This window comes from Chenopodium quinoa, unplaced genomic scaffold (genome assembly GCF_001683475.1).
Source record: "Chenopodium quinoa cultivar QQ74 unplaced genomic scaffold, ASM168347v1, whole genome shotgun sequence".
In the NCBI taxonomy this organism is placed as follows: Eukaryota; Viridiplantae; Streptophyta; class Magnoliopsida; order Caryophyllales; family Amaranthaceae; genus Chenopodium; species Chenopodium quinoa.
The window spans coordinates 1203853-1224513 of record NW_018744582.1 but is presented as its reverse complement, the minus strand read 5'-3'; the positions used below and the strand labels follow the sequence as shown (position 1 = coordinate 1224513).

At 40.2% G+C, this 20661-nt stretch overlaps 2 protein-coding genes across 2 annotated transcripts; both read right to left on the bottom strand.

Moving 5' to 3' along the window:
• Positions 1-1789: 1789 nt before the first annotated feature.
• Positions 1790-5587, bottom strand: LOC110699229 (laccase-4-like). The gene is made up of 6 exons (XM_021876720.1): positions 5367-5587; positions 4707-4858; positions 4320-4564; positions 3607-3741; positions 2578-3501; positions 1790-2385 (listed from the first exon to the last, which is right to left on the bottom strand). Exons 1-6 carry the CDS (start codon positions 5484-5486, stop codon positions 2255-2257), a joined length of 1707 nt encoding a protein of 568 aa, XP_021732412.1. The 5' UTR covers positions 5487-5587; the 3' UTR covers positions 1790-2254.
• Positions 5588-7238: 1651 nt separating this feature from the next.
• Positions 7239-10425, bottom strand: LOC110699228 (sedoheptulose-1,7-bisphosphatase, chloroplastic-like). The gene is made up of 8 exons (XM_021876718.1): positions 10168-10425; positions 9748-9870; positions 9452-9637; positions 8852-8933; positions 8534-8755; positions 8279-8379; positions 8094-8165; positions 7239-7745 (listed from the first exon to the last, which is right to left on the bottom strand). The coding sequence occupies exons 1-8, from the start codon at positions 10264-10266 to the stop codon at positions 7464-7466; spliced, it is 1167 nt and encodes a 388-aa protein (XP_021732410.1). The 5' UTR covers positions 10267-10425; the 3' UTR covers positions 7239-7463.
• Positions 10426-20661: the final 10236 nt, after the last annotated feature.

The following is a 20661-nucleotide window of genomic DNA, read 5'->3' as shown; positions in this document are numbered from 1 at the left end:
CATTCTCATTACTGTAAGTTATTACTAAAAACTGTGTTTGGAACATATTTCTTATGATTACTCCCTTAATTATTAGGCTCGCTGTTTGGCAGTGACAAGCCTGACAACCTAGATTGGTGATCAATTCTTAGTGGTCGACTTCAATTAAACTATATTGACTGCTTCTAATGAATATTTAATGTAGTGCTTATCTACAATTAACTATTTAAGCACTCCTATGTGGTAGGAATCTCTAAACTCCAAGCACGGTGACCCAAGCACTATTATAAAGTTGGTCTTAAAGCATCTCCCAATGCATTATTAAAAATAAGCCATGTCAGCCGCACTCTTAAACGAACTTATCATTTTTTCTAAAGTAAAGTACGAAGTATACAAGGACCTTGTATGGGTATATCATGTGGAGGCTGCTTATGAAAATTATGAATAATAGAATTATGGATCGGAGGTGGATAAATCTTAAGCGGAATTTGTAGAATCATAGAAGAGTCTGATTACATATAAACTCGAACAAAGTTTTATTCTAGAGTCAATTGTTTTATGGTAGATTGGGAGTGAAGTGGGGTGGTTTTGGAGGTAGACGTAGTAGGAGTAGATGGAAAAGATTGCCCTAGCCTAGCTTTATTAATAAGTACTGGCCTTTCACTTAATGGATTTTAGGTGCGACAACAAATTAAAATATACACCAGGCCACAAGAATGTTTACCCTATGCTGAAAGAAGAGTATGTAAGTAATTACCTTACAGTATCTTTTGTTTATCGATGGAGCATTAGCTCCTCCATCATGAATACGAGACTAGTTAATGATAAATGTTCTCCCATTTCTTTGGGATCTAGTCCGAACTGAACCAATTTCAGTAACAAACATTTTTTGGAAAAGGAAAGGGCATTTGAGACACTTGGAATCCAATTGAAAAATTCAGTCCATTATAACAAGTGCCCTCTGCCAGAGCAGCCAACTTTTTGAATGACGTTCTTTGAATTGCTCCACTTTAACTAAATGGTGCTAAGGAAGGCTAAATTTTATTGTGGGTGGAAGTTTAATTGAAAAATTCATACTATAACGATATTAAAAAAGTTGGTGGGTCGTGAGAAATGATGCATGTGTAGCCTCGCACCAAGACACTGGTGATATGCAATGCTCAGCACCCAACATTTTGTATATGCTATACTATATATGTCTTAAAGTTCAAGACAAAATATGCCGGCCTGTATTTAGTAATTACTTTGTATTCTCATATTTGAGTGCCTAAGCAATTTTAGGAATTATATGCTCATGGTGTGAAGGTAGTAACCAGTGACCTTGTTTAGTAGGCTAAGTTAGCAGAATCAGCCTCGACTGCAATAAGGGGCGGGCATATGTGCTGTATCGTATTTTCTTAGCCCTAGGGACCATTATTATAGGGTTACAGGCTCATACTACAATCGTGTTCGTGGCCTATGTCGGAGTTGGACAGTCACTTGGAGCCTGTGGCATGAGCATAGTCCATGGATCAACGTGATACAACCTTGATGGCTAATCAATATTATTAACAAAATCCCGTAGTAAATACTCTGCGTTTCACTATATGAATACTTAATCATCTACTCTCTCCATTCTAATAATGTGTCTAGCACACTAGAATTTTAAGTAGCATATACTATACTCGTAGAAAATTTTGGTTAAATGATCAAATAATATATATGGATTTGATGGTACGTATATAGTATTCAAAGAAGCATACTCTTGAGGTATATTCCGTAACAAGTTTTCATTATCTGACGGAAAAAAAAAAAAAAAAGTTAATTATGGGAGAGATTTGTTCAACAACTAATCCATTGCTCCAAGCTATTATTTATTACAAACTCCATGCCTACAGAAAATTTCAGCAAACAAAAACATAAACAAAAGGGGATATATGAGGGTCTTACATTGTTTTTATCATCAAACATTGCAGAAATTTACATAATTTAGAAGAAAATTAGATGAAAGAAAAAACAACACAATGATTTTTTTTCATGCCTTAATTCATTCTTCTTTCAATTTTCTTCAACTGATGCATTCATCTGAAGCTTCTTTGCAATCTGAATTCCAGATTTCAAACGTTTACTCCTTTTGCTTTTTTTGTTGTTTAACGTCCGTACAACTCCAAAAGTTCTATGTTGCAAAATGCAAAGCCATTTTTTAATGAATCTCAGAAGAATCTTCTCAATCTTCAATGAGTATATTCCAATGGAATCTATCAAGGAGCACCAATAAAAAATACTTATTGAAAACTTAGCATTTAGGTAGGTCTTTTGGAGGTGGCACAATTGACTCATTTGGCCCGTCGCCATTCTCTATTAAAAATGCCATCTTTAGTCCCCATGAAGTGTGTACTTCTAGATGACAATGCATGAACCAAACCCCTGCATTCACCATTTAATAATGTTAAACTCGTTAACTAACTCAAAATTCTTTTTCACCCCTGAAATGATAGGTTTATCTCGAGATATAAATAATGCTCAAAACAAATCTAGTAATTCTTTAATTTAATTTGTACACGTATATTATATAATTTAAAACCTATGATTAATTGGAAAATTGTTATGTTACAATACCTGGATTATCAGCTCGAAATCTTATAGCAGTCCATCCACCCGTAGGCACGTCAATAGTGTTCCTCTCAACAGGATCGACGAGATTGAAGCTCTCGGGATCCTTAGTATCATCGTAATTACCTATCCCCATACCAACAACGAAGAAATTGAACCCGTGCAAATGGAGAGGATGGCTTTCAGGTGCTATGAGGGAAGTGTCTTGGAGTACAACTTGGACCGTCGCATTAAACGGTAGCCTATAAACCTTAGTACCATTCACGGTAGCCAAAGAGCCAGTAAAATTTGTAGTATAGTTAAAAGTTGTAAGAGGCTTCCCTGGAAAATCGTCCGTAAAAACTCCTTTTATTTTGTAATAATGAGCTTGGAGCAATGAAATAGTTGGCATAACAAACGTGACATTGTTAATACTACCTACGAGCTTACTCCCATTTAGACATGTTGGACACGGGTTAACCCCTACACCCATGGTGAAAAATAGGGAATGATCAATGTCTAAAGGGACTTTCGCAGGGTAGTCTCTTGAATTAAGACTTCGAAGGGCATGTGTGAAATTTAGTTGAGCTTGTGTCGCGTTTAAAGGTGGCATTGTAGTGAGGACAAGTCGCGAGTTAGCTAGCCCACCCTTGTAGCGCAAAAGGCCATAGGTGGTTGTGTTATCAACAGCAACAGGCGCGTCCATAAAGGAGGACATGCCAATCAAATATTTTCCTGTAGGAGATTGATCGGCCTTAAGAAGAGCATTTGTGGTTTGTCCTGGTGCAATGTAGATAGTGTCTGTTGTAAAAGGTTTTGTGTAGCTTGCATCAACTTCTACCACGGTAAATTTGTGACCAGCAATTCTGAAAAAAACCTCGTCATTGATTGCAGCATTGATGATACGTAATAGGTATGTTTTGTTATGCTCAACATGTAGGGTGTAAGTCCCTGCACAATAGTTATGGAATTGAATATTTGATCGTGAATAAATATTCCTAGGAATTTTTTTTTGTTTAGGCAATTTTTGGTAGTATCAATTACAAGTATAAGTACCCTGAGTAGAGATTGAACAATTTCGAACCGGTCCAGTATGGCCATTTATGATATGTGAATCTGATACATTTGGTGGCATACCAGATTGTGTAGCTTGATTAATCACTGCCTCTGTATCTGCTTTCCACCATTCCCCTGCAATTGATGGTAGAAGCAGCATATTAAAGCTTTATTCAATCAAAATAACCAATAATTTATTGACCACAAGTCCACAACTAACATGTTCTTTATTAGGCGGGAAGAACTAAGGAGATCCCAATTCACAAGAAAACCTCAGTTATTTAGTTTTACACTAAAATTAACCACTATATTATTTTTATCCCAGCCGGAAATTAGGTTGATGAGAATTGAACCCGTAAACCTCATAATTGAAAGTGGATTGATCCATTAATTGTTCTACTATACAAGTTGAATTACTTCAAATTGCAAACTTTTTGATGGAACATAATGTGTATACTAAAAACATATAACATGACAATTGTTGTTGGGCCGGTTTAGTAGGTCCAGTGTCGTCTTCCAATTATATTTCAGAGAATATTAAAGAAAATGTCAAGGAATACTAATTGCATGGGAGTGTGGTGTGGGACTTTATATGACATTGACATTATTTAGTACTTCGTGCAAATTAAAAGTTCTACTTAATTAAAGTAATGATATTGAAAGTTTAAGTAAAATATGAATATATAGTCAATAATAAGGTATTAAAGCCTCACCTAACACAATAACTTTCTCTTTGACAGGATGTGGGAAAGGGTATGGGGTGCCTTTCTTAGGCAATATAACAATGGCTCCATGTAGGGTTGCCCTTAGCCAGGATATATGTGCGTGCCAGAACAATGTTCCTCTTTGACCTATGATGGTGAAGTTGTAAAGATAGCTTTGTTCCGGTTGGATCGGACATTGTGCTACATATGCTGGACCATCGGACCACCCTGTTTTAAGTTGTCGAATACCGTGCCTACAATGTACAGATAATAATATCGTAGATGATGTGTTAGTCCTGAACTCATCTAATAATTTTAAGTCGTCATTATGTATAGAGACATGGTGAGGATCAATTGATCAAATAATGAACGTGTTTTAAAGGTTTAGAGTCTTACCAATGTATAGTAACGTTGTAATTGATGTTATTGATGACTTTGACAAGAACGTTGTCACCCTCCCTTGCATGGAGGGTTGGCCCGGGAAATTTTCCGTTGACTGTGGCAATAGCCTTGGTGGAACAAAGTTTTGTGTAGTTCTTCATGACTACCTACTTGTGCAAGCATATAGGAGGTTAATTACAAGAAAAGTAGTACTTCTTAGTTTGAAAAAATATTTGATGGATGTTATTAAAGATCTAACATGCTATTAACAATTTCGGCCATCATTAGAATAATACGTAACATGTCAATTGTAGTTTCAACAAAATCGTAGGTGTTACTATTTGTATATTCATTGGTTGCCTTTGCTTACCTTACCCAAAACCATTTATAACACGGTCGTTTTATCATTGATAGAAGGCACAAATAACTTGTTTAACTTAATTTTTATTTCTTCTAGTAGAAATGGGCTAGAGACCTCGTGATCACATAGTTGAAAGTCTGAAACACACTGCACCACTATATAACTCTATATATTGTATGGGAAAGGATTCATTGAACAGCCCTTCTTGTGTGCAGCTGACCAGTTTTGACTTCTCTAATTAATAAGTGAAACATAACACTAGCTAACACATAATTATAATGTTAATCATCAAGTTAATTAAGTATGTCGCGTACCTTGAAGTTGTAATGCCTAACCGTGGCCTCTGCTAATGCAGGAAACATTAGTAGAATTACTACAGCATGAATCCAACGTTCCATCCTTCCCTCCCTCGATTTCGGTACTTCCTTATTCATTCTTCTTGTTTGATCTTTCGTAATTTTGTTTTCTATTTGATTACTAGTATTAGTTTTAACTAATATATATTTGGTAGATTTAATGTTCTTCCTCAATCTAGAACTTAATAAGTATGCAATGGTCTGACTCCACGACAGCGTAGATCACTACAAATGAGATGCAGTGTCATTTTACTTGAGTAGGTAAATGAATTGCCATCCATGGTGTGTGTGTGTATAGTTCTTAGACTTGTATAGTTTTCCGCCATTGAGCTTTCTTACATGTTACATAAAGTTGCTACTATTAATCGTATTACTTTGATTTTAACAGCATCTATCTTGTTGCCATTTCTACTATCAGTAGTATAAGAATACATGACAATAGTCAGTAATCTTTCCAAATAGTCGAGCTGCAAAAACTAATGTGGGACGGAAGGAATAAACAATTTTATTATGCACCTTTTTTCCACTTAATTGTGGTTAAATGTTAAGTTCTGATAAGTTCATGGAAAAATAAGGGTTTTAAAATCAAATTTACACTAAAATAAGTTTAATGAAATAACTTAAGTTTGGAGAAGTTTAGATAAGTGAAAAACTTTTGATGTGCTTTTATTTAATTTGTTCTATCTCTTTGTAACAAAAGAGTTAGTGAAGATCTTTGCTATTAAGTAGTTTACCGAACTTTTTACTTTGCAACATTTTAATTTTGTTTATAGGCATATGTCAAAAAAAAAAACAACGGAGGAACTATTGGTGTACATGCTTCAAATTCATACACGCAGCGTTGCTTGTTACTTAATATACACACAAATATCATAGTCTTAATTATTTTTCACATTTGAAAATTATCTGTTCGTTGAGTACTTTGTCATATTGCAAATAATCGCACACATTAAACATTGTAAAAATGGAAATTAAGTGGTTGAATTGCAGTAAAATATAGCAAGAACCAATGAGCTTAAAATAAAAAAGTGGGAACAATTAGAAGAATTGCCCTATTTGTTGGACTGTTTGTTTCATGATGTATTAATTCATCATTATGAAGGCTACATGAAAGCGTTAATTAAACATTTAGATGGGCTAATTAACAGCTTATCTTTTGATTGATATCTCAAAGCTTCTTAGGTGCTTAATCTCTAGTGGATTGACTCCTCTTAATCACTAGTCATATCACTAATTTACATTTGGTTGTGCTGTTATTTTCAAGAGAAAGACAGATAGTTTCACAGGAAAAATAATTTCTATTAGGAATTTTCGATGGTGTTCGTTTTGATTTTGCATGATTTTCTCCGAGGTTAACAGCTTATCTTCCTCATGAATCAGTTTTCAATTTCTGTATGATCTTATATTGATTATCATGTACTTCCTAGGACGAAAACAAGCCAAGTAACTTAATTTGTTGAACAAGCAAGTGGAAGGGGAGCAAAGTTTAAGCAACATGGCTTGCATATATATGCACCTCTCATATTGTTATGCATCATCATATCTTTGTTAGCTTTTCAATTCACATGAAATTGATCATGTCATCTATTGTTAGCAAAATATGATATAGACGGAATCTGAACCTAGTTATCGTGCCATATGCCTATAGATTTTATGAAATAAACCATCTGCAGGAAATTTTTCTTGGAGATAAATTTGAATCATAGATTTGCTGTAATGCTTCTTGAAATAAGTAAGAATTAACCATATTAAGCTAACATCTGCATGCCCGAAGAATAGTATCTGTGAAAATTTTCGAACATTGATATGAATTATTGCTTCACAATAACATTTTATGATAAAGATTCTACCCATGGGTCATGGAAAGATGTATTAGTATTAGACATACTAACTCATTTCGTTGTAAGAAATGTATTTTTCCTTCGTTTTTCATTATCATGAATATAACAAATGCAACAAGATAACAAAGGTGAAATGCAAGAGCCATATAATTAAAGGGCGTAAACTATAGACAAAAAGGGGATATGATTAAAAAATGGAACATGACTAGCTTATTTAAGCAGCTGCTCCAACAGGAACTGGTTCCTCTAGCCTAGAAGATCCATATAATGTCTTCTCAAACCGGATGATCTCGTTCTTGGAACCATAAGCAACTTGGGTTCTGTCATCAAGGTTTTGGACCACAATGTCCAACACAGACTTGGTTCCATCACTGCTGTGACCGCCAGCCTTTTCGATCAAGAACCCTAGGGGAGCTACCTCGAAAAGCAGCCTCAATTTTGCTTTGGCTGAAGGTGATGCTACATTTGTGAATATACCTTTCTCCTTCACTATGATCTACATGTATAAATATAGTTACATGTTAGTGTTACTTAAATTTAGAGTTACAACGTGCATCACATTTTTAGAGAATCTCACATAAATGAGGGAGGAAAAGGTTCTTGAATAATTCACATCTATAGATTGTGAATTATATACAAAAGAATTTATTATGCTTTTAATTAGTTTGTAGTTTTTTACTGCATGTCTGGATTCAGTGTTGTCATGCTACTAATTCAATTCACACAATCAACGTGAAAACTATTTCCGGATGGAATAAATAATATTTCAATGGCAATGTTGTAACTTAGGGTCACACCACAAGCACACTATAAGAATGAGAAAGGGAAAGGATATTTCTTAAACCTGATTAACATCAGGAACCATTCCTCCTGTGTATCTCAATGTGTATTTCTCTCTCACGTAGTATTGGATCAGCTGAAAGACAAAAGAAAGTAATAACATGGGTTAAAATAAACACATTCTAGAACCATATTAAGTAGGTAGTTTATACATGATCCAAATGAGATAAACGAGTCAAGATCAATCACCTTGTCGTAGTCAGGATTGTCAGAAGTGGCTCTCAAGTTTCCAGGGCAGAACAATTTTCCTTCATTAATTTCTGTTGTTTCCTTCACATGTTGCCATTTTCCTAATATTGCAAAAACAGGGGATTTCAAAACAGAACAAAACAGGGGTAACATTCTTAGTCACCAAGTTATTGTACTAATTACTAGTAATATGATCAAGTTATGCATGGGACATTCTCAATTTTTTTTTCCAGGTTTCTATCACAAGATACGAACCTTCATCGAGAAGAAGAAATTCATGGGTTCCGGGGTAGTCTTTAAGAGCCAGGACATATGTAGTCCTAGGACCATAAATTCCCATTGCAGCTGCCACTTGATCTCTGCCTGTTACACCGGTTAGCTTGTCACCTGGCCATACTCCAAATATGGTGCCAACTGAGAAATTGGTATCAACGATGCTGGAACCATCAAGGGGGTCAAATGCTACACTAAATCCGCCTATATTGTTTCAAAGAATCAAGAAGAAAAAGTTAAAACCTTATATCTAGGTCAATCAAAACAACTTAATGAAATTGGTTGAGACGAGTAAATAACCATCAACTGGGCCTCCCATATCTTGAAGCTCAGGAATTTCTTCTGAACAAGCATACTTGCAGAAGTGTGAGTAGTTCAAGGCCTGTAACACATATCATTTCTATTAGTTTCATGCAGGATTTTCTTCAATAATGAGCTCTCAAAAATAATTAGGATATCTTTCTCTCCTTTTTTTCCCCCCTTTTTCCCAGGATTCATAGGAGACACAATAGTCGAAATCTACTCATCTTAATCATTAGGCCAAAATTTCACAAGCAGTAAATATCTCAAAGATACCAGCCAGGCAACTAACCATAAAGGATGACTTAGTACTCCGGAATCAATGCTTCAAGCTCTTTCGTACATAAAATGTACCAATGTTACCATATATAATGCATGACACGCATGATTAAGACCGTTTCAGATTCACTTTTGTGACTCATTCAAAAATTTCTCTTAGATGATAAGTCACCTCAGTTTCTTACAAGATTCTTCTCTTTTTTGTGTTTAGATTCAGAATTTCTTACAAGTTCTTCTCATTTGAATGCATCTCATATGATTATCTAGTTTCAACATGTAAAATAAAAGCGAGCATTGCAGGAGTCAGTAACGAGCAATAACCTCGAAAAGAAGCTTGTCAGCAAGCACATCAATAGCAAGCTGTTCATCTCCAAAAGTGTTAACACACTGTGTTCCACCACATGAAGCTGTTCTCACTTTAAAGCCAATAGTCCTTAATGCTTCTCCCATGCACATCAGCACTCTAATCAGACCTTTATCTTTGGTTGCCTTTGCTAGGAACTCCTCCTACATTAATCATTTTATAATTCATTGACAATAAAATTAATTAATTCCAAATACAAAACATAAAATTCCAACTGCTAATTAAAAAGTAGTGTAAATTACTTCAAACTTACCAAACTGTCACCAAGTTCACATTTGGTTACAAGGGAAGAATTCTTTGCCTGCTTGTTGACCCTAACTGATGACTTGGTTGTCATCCGCAATGATTCTCCAAAGAGCGAGCTTGATTTTAGACTCTACATAAAAATGAAACATGAGTAACTCCAATTTCTATATTGGTCCATACATACATAACAATAATTTCAAGGTGTCAATATAACACAGTAAAAAGGTTGTATGTAGTTCATCAAACTCCTAGTACGTCAAATTTCAAGAAAAATAAGTCCTGATAAAAACTGATCGAGTTATAGATAGGTAACAAAGCCGTTGCCTAAGGTTGTAGTGTAAACTAGATTATTGTTACGACCATAGAAAAAGCAATCATGTATATGAATGTACAAATTATTGAACATAAACATTAAGCAATAGCATACCTTAGGGTTAAAAGAAGAAGGCAAAAGAGCAGATGAATGCTGAGAAGAGACTCTAGGGAGCAAAATGCTTCTAGAACAACTAGCCATGCTGGTCTCCATGGTTTACTGCTGTGATGTTCTGAGAGATTTGGCAGCAGAAAATTAAGGGAAGGAAAGACAGTAGGATTGGGAAGTGAAAGAGTAGGATTTTAGATAAGCAGTTAATGGGTTTTTGCCACGTGTCTTTCTTCCAATAAGATAGAATATAAAGCTCAAGGATTGAGTGAATTACCATCTCTCAAATTTATGTGGTTATATATTGCCATTGTTTTAGATAGGTGATTTTGATTTTAATGAAAAATGGAAAATGTGGACCCTTGTGACTCTATGAGTTTGTTTTTTTGATCTTTCTGAACCATATGATTGAGGTCTCAACTTTGTTTTTGTATGATCTTTTCTTAAACAGCATTGGAATTCACTAGACTTACATTAAGCGATAATCTTGCCCTAAAAAAAAAAAGAAAAAAAGACCGATAATCATACTTCTTATAAATATTGTTACTCTTTCTATTTCTTTTTTATTCTTCCCATTTTGTTTTGACATGTTTGTTAATGTACAATTTTCATTACACAAATTTTTATATGTGGCTGGTCATACCATGTGGTCGGGGTTACTCGAGTTACTCTGTCGGGGGTTACTTGAGGGGTTCGATCAGAGGTTACTCGGTCAGGGGTTAATTGAGGAGTTACTCGGTCAGGAGTTACCTGACCGAGTAACTCGAGTAACCCCGGCCACATGGTGTGGCCAACCACACAGAAAAATCCCCCTTTTCATTATTAAGCCCTTTAATTTCATGTTAATTAAAATTATAAAAAATAAAAATGTTCTTACAGTACTCATTAAAACAAATTAAATCAGATTTTACATAACTTTGTTTTTTTTAATATATATATTCAAAAAAATATATAAAAACTTATTTGAAAATGATTATTGATTAGATTTCAAGTGGGGAGAACAACATCACCTTTTATATACATCCGGATACACATAGAGATAGGAGCATCCAAAAGTGATTTTATTTGCTCATTTGATTTATTTATTTTTTCCTATTTTAAGAGTAAAAATATAATAAATGAATAAAAAGTACCCTTGCACCCACCTATAATTTTTTTTTATATAAGAACGCACCAATAATATTTTTAAAAGGGGGTGAATACAATAATACCCATTTTGTATCCGTACCCGTCCTGTGTAATGCGGGCATGCAGCTGCAACCACTTCCCAAGTATTTTAACAACATGAGGCTTAATACTAAAACGGATATGTCCATGGACTATAGATGGGCCTATTAGTTTCGGCATTTTGGGCTTAACGTTGGGTTACTTGGGTATGTCCCTGGATTAGCCAGCCTAGTCAAATTTAAGGTCAACTTTTTTAGCCGCGTTGACTAGCTCTAAAACATGCTAATTTTACCAATTTAGGTCGTCGGTGTCCAATTATTGTTAACAGACATGCATGACAGTGTTCCACTACTCCGTATTAATTTCTTGGCAATCTTTAGCCAACGGCTCAACTCGAACTCTAGTGGTTCACAACTTCATTTATTTATTTATTTAAAATTATTTATTGACATAGGCTCAAGGAAATTAAACTACATTAAAAAACAAAATTAAGGAAAATGTGTAGATTTCAAAAACTTTTTACTCTATCAGTCTATCTGCCTTTTGTATTTTTAATAATTGGTATGCTCTCTCCCTTCCATAATATCAAAATTTGTAAACTTTAGTTGCAACTCTTAATCAATACGAGTATACAATATGAGCATAGTCAAATTGTTAGACTATAAGTTTTTGTGTATTTTCAACATAATGTCTACATTTTTTAGTTTTACCATATGCACTTTTACACTTGTTTGGGTCCAATTTAGTCCAATTGGGCCTAGGCATTAAATGATCCAATTAAAAGCCCAAGGTCAAGGTTCAACTCTCCAATTGTGCTAAAGTCAAAGGTCAGCCCTCAAAGCAAGCCAATTGGGCTAAGGCCCAACTTCTCCATGTATGAAGAGGTATAAAAGCCATCAATATTCATACATTAAGTAGATAAAAAAGATTCATAGATTCATATATTCTCATATATTCAAGCAAAGCCTCAAGCAACTAATTCTCTTGCATAGTGTTCTCTTTCTACACATTGTACTGACTAATCCTGGGCACCGTGCCGTGCCGGGCCGCCGCGGGCCGTGCCTGGCGGGCCACGGGCTGGTTCGTGCCATGCCAGTCGTGCCGGCGGGCCCAGGATTCCGTGCCGTGCCGGCCATTTTCACAGGCCAGCCCACGGCACGGCACGGCCCTCGTGCCTGGCGGGCTCGTGCCGTGCCGGCCACGTGCCGGCCTGCGGGCTGGCCTGCGCGGGCTGGTGCAGTTTTCATTTTTTTTTTAATGTATATAAGTTTTATAAGGTTTATAATGTATATAAGTTATAAAATTATAATTATAAGTTTTATAAGGTAACTTATAAGTTTATAACTTATAAGTTATAAGTTATTAAGTTATGAATTTTATAATTATAAGTTGAATATTTATGTTTTATAATTTGTATATTCAATATTTATATTTATATATTTACTTTATACTATTACTTTAAAATTTAATGTTTATGATTTATTAGTATTTGGTATAATTTTATTTATTTTTTAATATGAATTTACAAATTGTAACAAAACGGGGAAAAAAGGCAAATTGGACTTTGGATGTGAATAATGCGTACTTTATATTATTATTACTTGAGTTGAGAAAATTGTACAATGATAACAATGATAAAAATCATACAATGATGGTATTAAACAAAAATTGGAAAATGATAAAATTGATATTTTTAAAATCGTACAATATACAATAAATGTCTATTCTTCTTCTCCTTCTTCTTGCTCGTCTTCGTCTTCGTCTTCGTCTTCGCCTTCGCCTTCAAGGTCATCGGCTAGTTGCATAGATTGGGAACTAGCCGAACCCGAACCGGAAGCGGAGGTTCCTTCTTCGTTGTCGTTGTGGTCGTAAGAACGGTCTTGTGAGCGATTTTCCGCATCCAACCAATCTTAGAAACACACGCACATTTCTAGTGTTCCGGGTTTTAGACTTGTTCTTCTATCGTCTAAAACCCTTTCGGATGCGCTGAAAGCTCGTTCGGAGGCGACGGAGGAAACTTGGATAGCAAGAATGTCTCGTGCCATTGCCGCCAAAGTTGGATGCTTCGAGCTTTGTTGTTTCCACCATGCAAGGAGGTCGAGGTTGTTTATCTCATCGTCGTCCATGCCTTTGGTGAAGTCGTAACTCAGGTACATCTGCAACTCCGAGACGTCGCTTTGCGTTCTCCTGATTGATGAATCACCTGAAAACCTTGAAATCAAGTTAGTAGCTTGTGAAAATAAATGTTTGGCCTTCTTACTTACGTTTTTGGATGGTTGGGAAGGCCCTGAGCGAGGAACGGTGCCATATTTGGCTTCATAGACTCTATATAAAGCAAAAAACTGATCCTTCACATTAGTCTTATAGTTTTCTACATCATCGTCAAGAAACATGCATTGAAAGTAAATGTCAACTAACATAAATGTGTTTTCATACTTTTGCCTAGGATCTAATATGGAAGCAAAAATATAAATCAAAGGAATCTCACTATAATATTTACGCCACTTTTTTTCCATTGCTGGAAGATACTGATCATAATCACTATAATATAATTAATAACAACAATTATAACAACAACAATAACAATTAACAACAATAATAATTAAACAAGATTATTCTAATAATAACAATAAAACAATAATAAATTTAAGATTAGTTTAAATCTTACAACCGTGCTTCAACGCTCCACTAATTACGATTACGAAATTTTTAATTTTTTCCGATATTAGGAAAATAATTAGAGAATTTAAGAGAATAATTAAAGAATTTAAGAAAATAAGGATTATTAGAGATTTAGAGAATATAAGAGATAAGAAGAAGAGATTGTGATTTTGTGATTTGGGAATGAAATGGAGGTGAGTATTTATAGAATTTTTGGCAAAAAACTAGCCGTTTTATAGCCGTTTATAGCCGTTTTATAGCCGTTGGCCCGCGGGCCGTGCCTGCGGGCCAGCACGGCGGGCCATGCCCGTGCTCGTGCCGGGCCGTGCCTGGGAATTCTCCACCGTGTCCGTGGCACGGCCCGTGGCACGGAAGTTGAACTTCGTGCCGTGCCGTGCTTGACTTCGGGCCGTGCCGGGCTGCGCCGAACGGCGGGCCGTGCCGGGCGGCACGCGGGCAAACCCGGCCCGTGCCCAGGTTTAGTACTGACTTTAGCATCGGAGGGGCCTTCCTCGGCAACACCCCCGAGGCTAGTTTACGTGTGTTTACTGTGCAGGAAACCTTCGGCCCAACATAACTTGGACCGAATCCAGTCTTCTCCGTTTCAGCGGACCTTCGGCAAGGTCCCATTGTTTTCACCCGAAACAATTTGGCGCCGTCTGTGGGGAACGACTTTCAAAAATCTTTAAGCCAAATTTCTAACCAAGATCATCTTGCAATTATCTTAGTAGCAATGGCTAAGAACCGCAAGAGCAAAAGCCTCCGTCAAGGAGCGGGCGAAAAGCCTAAAACCCCTACACCATCACCCTCGCCGGACCGGAACTCTCCCAAGGGTGCCAGCTCGGGGGGGGGGGAATCATACAAGGAGGATTCCCTTTCTCCCGTAATTCATGACTCTCATTATAGGCCGAGTCACTCTCGGTCTAGCAGGGGTGAGTCCGATCATAGGACACATTCAGTGCCCCAAAGCCAACCATCGGCTGCGCGCCCTCATTCCCATACTCGGCCGAGGACCCCTTTGACGGGGCCCAGCTCGGAAGAGGTGGAAAGAGCGCTGGCAGTGCTCATGAAGGCGATGAGGGCACAAAATATGCCACCACCTCGTGATCGAACTCCTCCGCATACCCGGCATCAGCGGAGGAAGTTAGACCATGATGGTGGGAAGCTTCCTTCCTTCCGGGAACTAGAAGAGTGGGAAGAGGATTCCTGGAAAAATGAAAAAGAGAGGAAAAAGAACCCTCAATTTTTAAAAGGATCCTCATCCTCAAGACCAGAAGCGCATAAGAACAGCAGCTCAGCTTCTCGGCCAGAATCTACTCACCGAGAACCTGAGACTGTTCGCCGAAGCGTCCTTGACCGACTCGGCGGCAAGGAACCGAGCGTGCGCAGTCGCCTCTCGTTCCCTGCAGCCGAGGCCCAGACTTCCCAGCCAGGGACGAAAACCACTCCTACCTCTCTAAGAGGGCGGAGCGCGGTCCCTTCGGCCAGGAACAAGGGCAAGGTCGTTATGCTACCCGCCAGTTCACCATTCGAGCAATGGATACTGGAAGAGCACGTACCCACGGTTAAAATACCGTCGCACATCACATACGACGGGACCTCGGATCCGAAGGATCACGTGGCCTCGTATGAGACTCATATGCATCTTTGCCCCAAATCCGAGGCGACTTGGTGCAAATATTTCCCAACCACTCTCAAGGGGGTCGCGCAAGCGTGGATCTCCAAGGGAGTAAGGCAGGGCTCCATAACAGGGTGGGATGATATGTCCTCCAAGTTCAGGAGCAAGTTTTCCACGGCAAACCGCCGAGAGAAGACTACTGCAGAGCTCATGAGTCTAGAACAGGGGGAAACCGAAAGCCTCCGAGACTATCTGACCCGTTTCAGTAACGAGTCATCCAGCGTCTCTCAGCTGGACCAGGGGCTAGCCGTTTTTTCAATGCAGAATGGCCTTCAGCCCGGAAAGTTCCTAGACTTCATGGTCATGCATACCCCGCAGACCTTGGAGGAAGCTCTGAATGCTTCGGATAAGTTCATCCGAGCCGAAGAATGGAACAAAGAGAAAACCCAACCTCAATTTGGGGGAGGGAAACAAAGGCAAATACCCTTGTCTGAAGGCCAAGGCCATAAGGCAAAGGGAAAGTCAAAGGCCTCGGAGCAATCTTTGGCCAGCGACCCAAAGAAGGAAAGATCTGCCTCACACACAGGCAGATACGAGTCCTACACTCCGCTCTCTCTTCCACGCGCCAAAATTTACAGCGTGACGAAGGAGGAGCAGAGTTACCGAAAGCCGAGACCACTCCCAGAGTGGTATCAGCGAAAAAATAAAAATCAGTGGTGCGAGTTCCACGAGTCTTCGGGACACAACACTGAGGAGTGTATCCAACTGAAGGACCAGATAGAGGACATGGTCCGGAAGGGATACTTGAAAAAATACATCGCGGATCACCGCGAGAAAAAAGAATCCGAGAAGTCAGCAAAGGACTCTCGGCAAGACCTCGACTTCCCCCGGAAAAACAGTAAAAAGCCGGAGGGGAAATTCCCTCCGATCAATGTTATCTCGGGAGGAATATACTCTCGGAGGGAGCACAAGCGACACCTTAGAGCTTTGACTCACCAGGTGAACAACGCTGACATTCAATCTCCCCAGTCGCCGGTGCCGAACATGACGTTCACAGCCGCCGACTGCCGGGGGATTACGTTCCCTCACGAGGATCCGTTGGTGATCATCGCCACGGTGGCCAACCACGACGTCAGTAAGGTCCTTGTTGACGGTGGCAGTGGAGCAAACATTCTGTTCCGAAAGGCCTACAATCAAATCAAGCTGAAGCCCAAGCACCTTACGCCGGTACCCTACCCGGTATCCGGGTTCAATGGGGCTTCAACTTATCCAGATGGGAAGGTGACACTTCCTGTCACCATCGGTTGCGATGAGGCAGCCAGGAACGTCATGATTGAATTTTTGGTCATCGACGCTCCTTCAGTGTACAACGTGATTTTGGGGAGACCCATAATTCATGAGATCCAAGGGGTCGTCTCAACTTATCATCAGCTGATGATTTACGTCTCAGACGCCGGCTTCCCCGAAAGGATACAGGGCAACCAAAAGGACGCTCGAAGGTGCAACTACCTCAAACCATCCAATAGTCGCCCAGATGACAAGGATGAGGAGGAGAAAGAAAAAGAAAGAGAGCCGAGCACAAAAAAGTCGAAAGGCCTAAGTGCTTCGGCCCAAGGATCTGTACCCAGAGGTAAAGGGCCCGAAAGGGAAAAGGCTAACTCTTCAGCTGAGCCGCAAGACTCAGAGAGCCAGCCGAAGAACAAAAAGACTGGGACACCTGCTGACATTGGCAGCAGACCAGATTATGAAGAGTCCAGTCCATCAGCAATGGACATGGACCAACAGACTGAAACAGTTGAGTTGACCGAAGGAGACGTTGAGAAATGTGTAACAATCGGGATGGACCTTGATCCGAACACCCGTTGTGAACTTATTCAGCTCCTTCGGGACAACAGAGATGTGTTTGCTTTCTCGGCAGCTGATATGCCCGGGATAAGTTCAGACCTCATCTCCCATAAGCTTAATGTTGACCCAACGTGTCGACCAGTTAAGCAAAAGAAGCGGAATTACTCCGCCAATAAGAACCGAGACATCGCAGCCGAGGTCAAAAAATTGTTGGAGGCAGGATTCATCGAACCTTGCCAATATCCAGAATGGCTGGCAAATGTGGTGATGGTTCAGAAGCCCAATGGTACCTGGAGGATGTGCGTTGACTTCACGGACCTAAATAAGGCTTGTCCAAAGGATTTCTATCCCTTGCCGAGGATCGATCAGCTACTCGATTCGACAAGTGGCCATGCCTTGCTTAGTTTCATGGACGCATTCTCGGGGTATCATCAGATCTTTATGCACCCCGACGATCGAGCAAAGACAGCATTCGTCACGAACGCTGGGGTGTACAATTACAAAATGATGCCCTTCGGATTGAAAAATGCGGGGGCAACCTATCAAAGGCTGGTGGATCAAGTTTTTGCCGATCAAAAGGGCCGAAACATGGAAGTCTATGTTGACGATTCGATCGTCAAAAGCAAAAAACCAGAGGACCATGTAAAGGACCTGGCTGAAACTTTCGCCACCTTGAGAAAGCATCAAATGAAGCTGAATCTGAAGAAGTGTGTCTTCGGTGTGAAGTCAGGGAAATTCCTTGGGTTCATAGTCAGCAAAAGGGGGATTGATGCCAATCCCTCTAAAGTCAAAGCGGCGCTCGACCTTCCAGAGCCGAAAACGAAGCGGGATGTTCAGCGGCTCACCGGAAGAATGGCAGCCCTCTCGAGGTTCATTTCTAGAGCTTCGGATAAGGGGTTACCTTTCTTCAAAGCCCTGAAACTCCCGAAAACAAAAGAGCTCGTTTGGGAGGAAGAGCAAAAAGACGCCTTTAAACAGCTTCGGGAGCATCTGACTCAACTCCCAACGCTGGCTAGCCCAACTGAAAGAGAAACTTTGTACCTATATGTGGCCGTTAGCCCAGCCACCATCAGCGCAGTATTGCTGAAGGAAGAAAGTAAAAGTCAGCAAAGGCGTCGCCCAACGAGTGGCAGATTTTGGTGGTGGATGCTAAGGCAGTTCCTTTTTTCTGGTTTCTGGAGAGAATCTCGCTCATGGAGGAAGAGTACGCGTGCTAGCGCGCTACGGCTTAGGCAGTTGATCGGATCAGATAGCCCTTCGGGCTACCGCACATAAAATTCCGATCAACAACTTGGAGGTATGGCTGAGTGGCTTAAGGCATTGGTTTGCTAAATCGACATACAAGAAGATTGTATCATGGGTTCGAATCCCATTTCCTCCGGCACGAAAGTGGAACGAGCGGGCGAAATTACGTGAGAGAAAGAACCGAACCCCTTGGTGGAGTCCAGTCCCCCGGAGGACTTAATAGCACTACTTAGTGACTAGGAGCAGAGAGCCCGTTGCGAAAGTATCTCCGCATTTTGAGAACAGAGCATGCAAAATCGAGCAATGGATCTTAAAAGAATTCCGCTTTGAATGGCGCGACTCTTTTCATTTCTGCGCCGGTGAGTTATCTCCTCTTTTCTTTCAATCGGCACACTCAACGCAGATAGCTCTGGTGACCCCGGCTTCTGCCTCTATTAGGCTTTTCAAGACCTACCACGTTTCCCCAAGAAGCCATTTTTAAGGATTCGACGGGCCCGTAAAAAAAAAATGAGGATCCTTCCCAAACAAAACCAGGGGAGGCAGCAGCCCTCACCTTCACCGCCACAGCATGGGGGAGCCGCTCCTTGTTGCCATATTCTATATGTCACTTAGTCATCTCTGCTTCGCTGCGGGTCAGCATCTCCGAAAGAAACGGAGGACTTCATTCAGTGACTCCTCGATCGCCCTCTAAACGATCAAAATAAGGTAAATCTTGAAGATAAGTTTTGTACTCTATTAATTTCTCAGTCCCTCTAGTCGGGTGGGCGCCGGCCGGTCTTTCGACCAGATCCCCCTAAAAACCGTACGTGCGGGTCTCCCCGCATGCGGCTCACGCCATTCGAGGTGGCCCAGCGCAGCGTTCCTACGGACCTGTAGTCAACTTCGTCAGTCATACACTGACGGATGCCGAGACTCGCTATCCTCTACTCGAGAAAGTTGCTTTCGCAGTAGTAGTAGCTGCTCGGAAGCTGAGGCCCTATTTTGATTGCCATCAGATAGTGGTCTTAACTGATCAGCCGTTGGAAAAAGTTCTCGGCAAGGTTGAAAAATCTGGTAGGCTAGCCAAGTGGGCTTTTGAGCTCACCGAATTCAGCATCAGCTAGCGTCCGAGGGCTGCCATTAAGGCTCAAGCTCTAGCGGATTTCTTGGCCGAATGCTCATACCAAGAAGCGCTAGACAGTGAAAAGAAGTCTGGACCGTGTTTACGGATGGATCTTCCACCGAAAACGGTTCGGGGGCAGGAGTAGTGATAACTTCTCCCGAAGGCAAATCCTTTGAGTATGCACTAAAGTTTTCTTTTAAGGCCTCGAACAATGAAGCCGAGTATGAGGCAGCAATCGCCGGCCTAGAATTGTGCATCTCCCTGGAAGCCGATCATGTCTGCCTAAAAACAGACTCTCAGCTAGTTGCATATCAGATCAGTGGCAGCTACGAGGCCAAAGAGCCCTCCATGATAGCTTATCTTGCCAAGATCAAATCAGTCATTGCAGAGCTGAAAACTTTTGAGGTTCAGCTGATCCCAAGGGGTCAGAATACTCAAGTCGATGCACTCTCCAAACTTGCCAGTTCATCTCTTACCGAGCTGAACAGATCTGTATATGTAGAAGTGCGTCGAGAGAGAAGTGTCGACGAAGCACCTGAAGTGTGCTGCGCTGACCCAGAGCCTAGTTGGATGGACCCCATCCTAGCTTTCAAGCTTCGGGGAGAAACTCTCGAAGATAAAGCTTTGGCCTCCAAGACGAAGAGAACCAGCTCTAGGTTCATTGTCTTCAGGGGGGAACTTCTGAAAAAGTCCTTCTCAGCCCCATTGCTGAAATGCGTGGGACCAACAGATGCAGATTATATCCTACGGGAGATTCACCTCGGCATCTGTGGGAACCACATTGGGGGAAGAACCTTAGCCCACAAGGCATTGAGGGCTGGATATTACTGGCCCACCATGATCGCAGATGCTAAGGAGCTGG

Coding starts and splice junctions, on each gene's coding strand:
- LOC110699228 (XM_021876718.1), bottom strand. CDS start 10,266: ATGGAGACCAGCATGGCTAGTTGTTCTAGAAGCATTTTGCTCCCTAGA. Junction 9,638..9,747: donor GTGAACTTGGTGACAGTTTG/GTAAGTTTGAAG, acceptor TGATTAATGTAG/GAGGAGTTCCTAGCAAAGGC. Junction 8,380..8,533: donor ATTTCTTCTTCTCGATGAAG/GTTCGTATCTTG, acceptor TTGCAATATTAG/GAAAATGGCAACATGTGAAG.
- LOC110699229 (XM_021876720.1), bottom strand. CDS start 5,486: ATGAATAAGGAAGTACCGAAATCGAGGGAGGGAAGGATGGAACGTTGG. Junction 4,859..5,366: donor TTAGGCATTACAACTTCAAG/GTACGCGACATA, acceptor TTGCACAAGTAG/GTAGTCATGAAGAACTACAC. Junction 4,565..4,706: donor TACAACGTTACTATACATTG/GTAAGACTCTAA, acceptor TGTACATTGTAG/GCACGGTATTCGACAACTTA.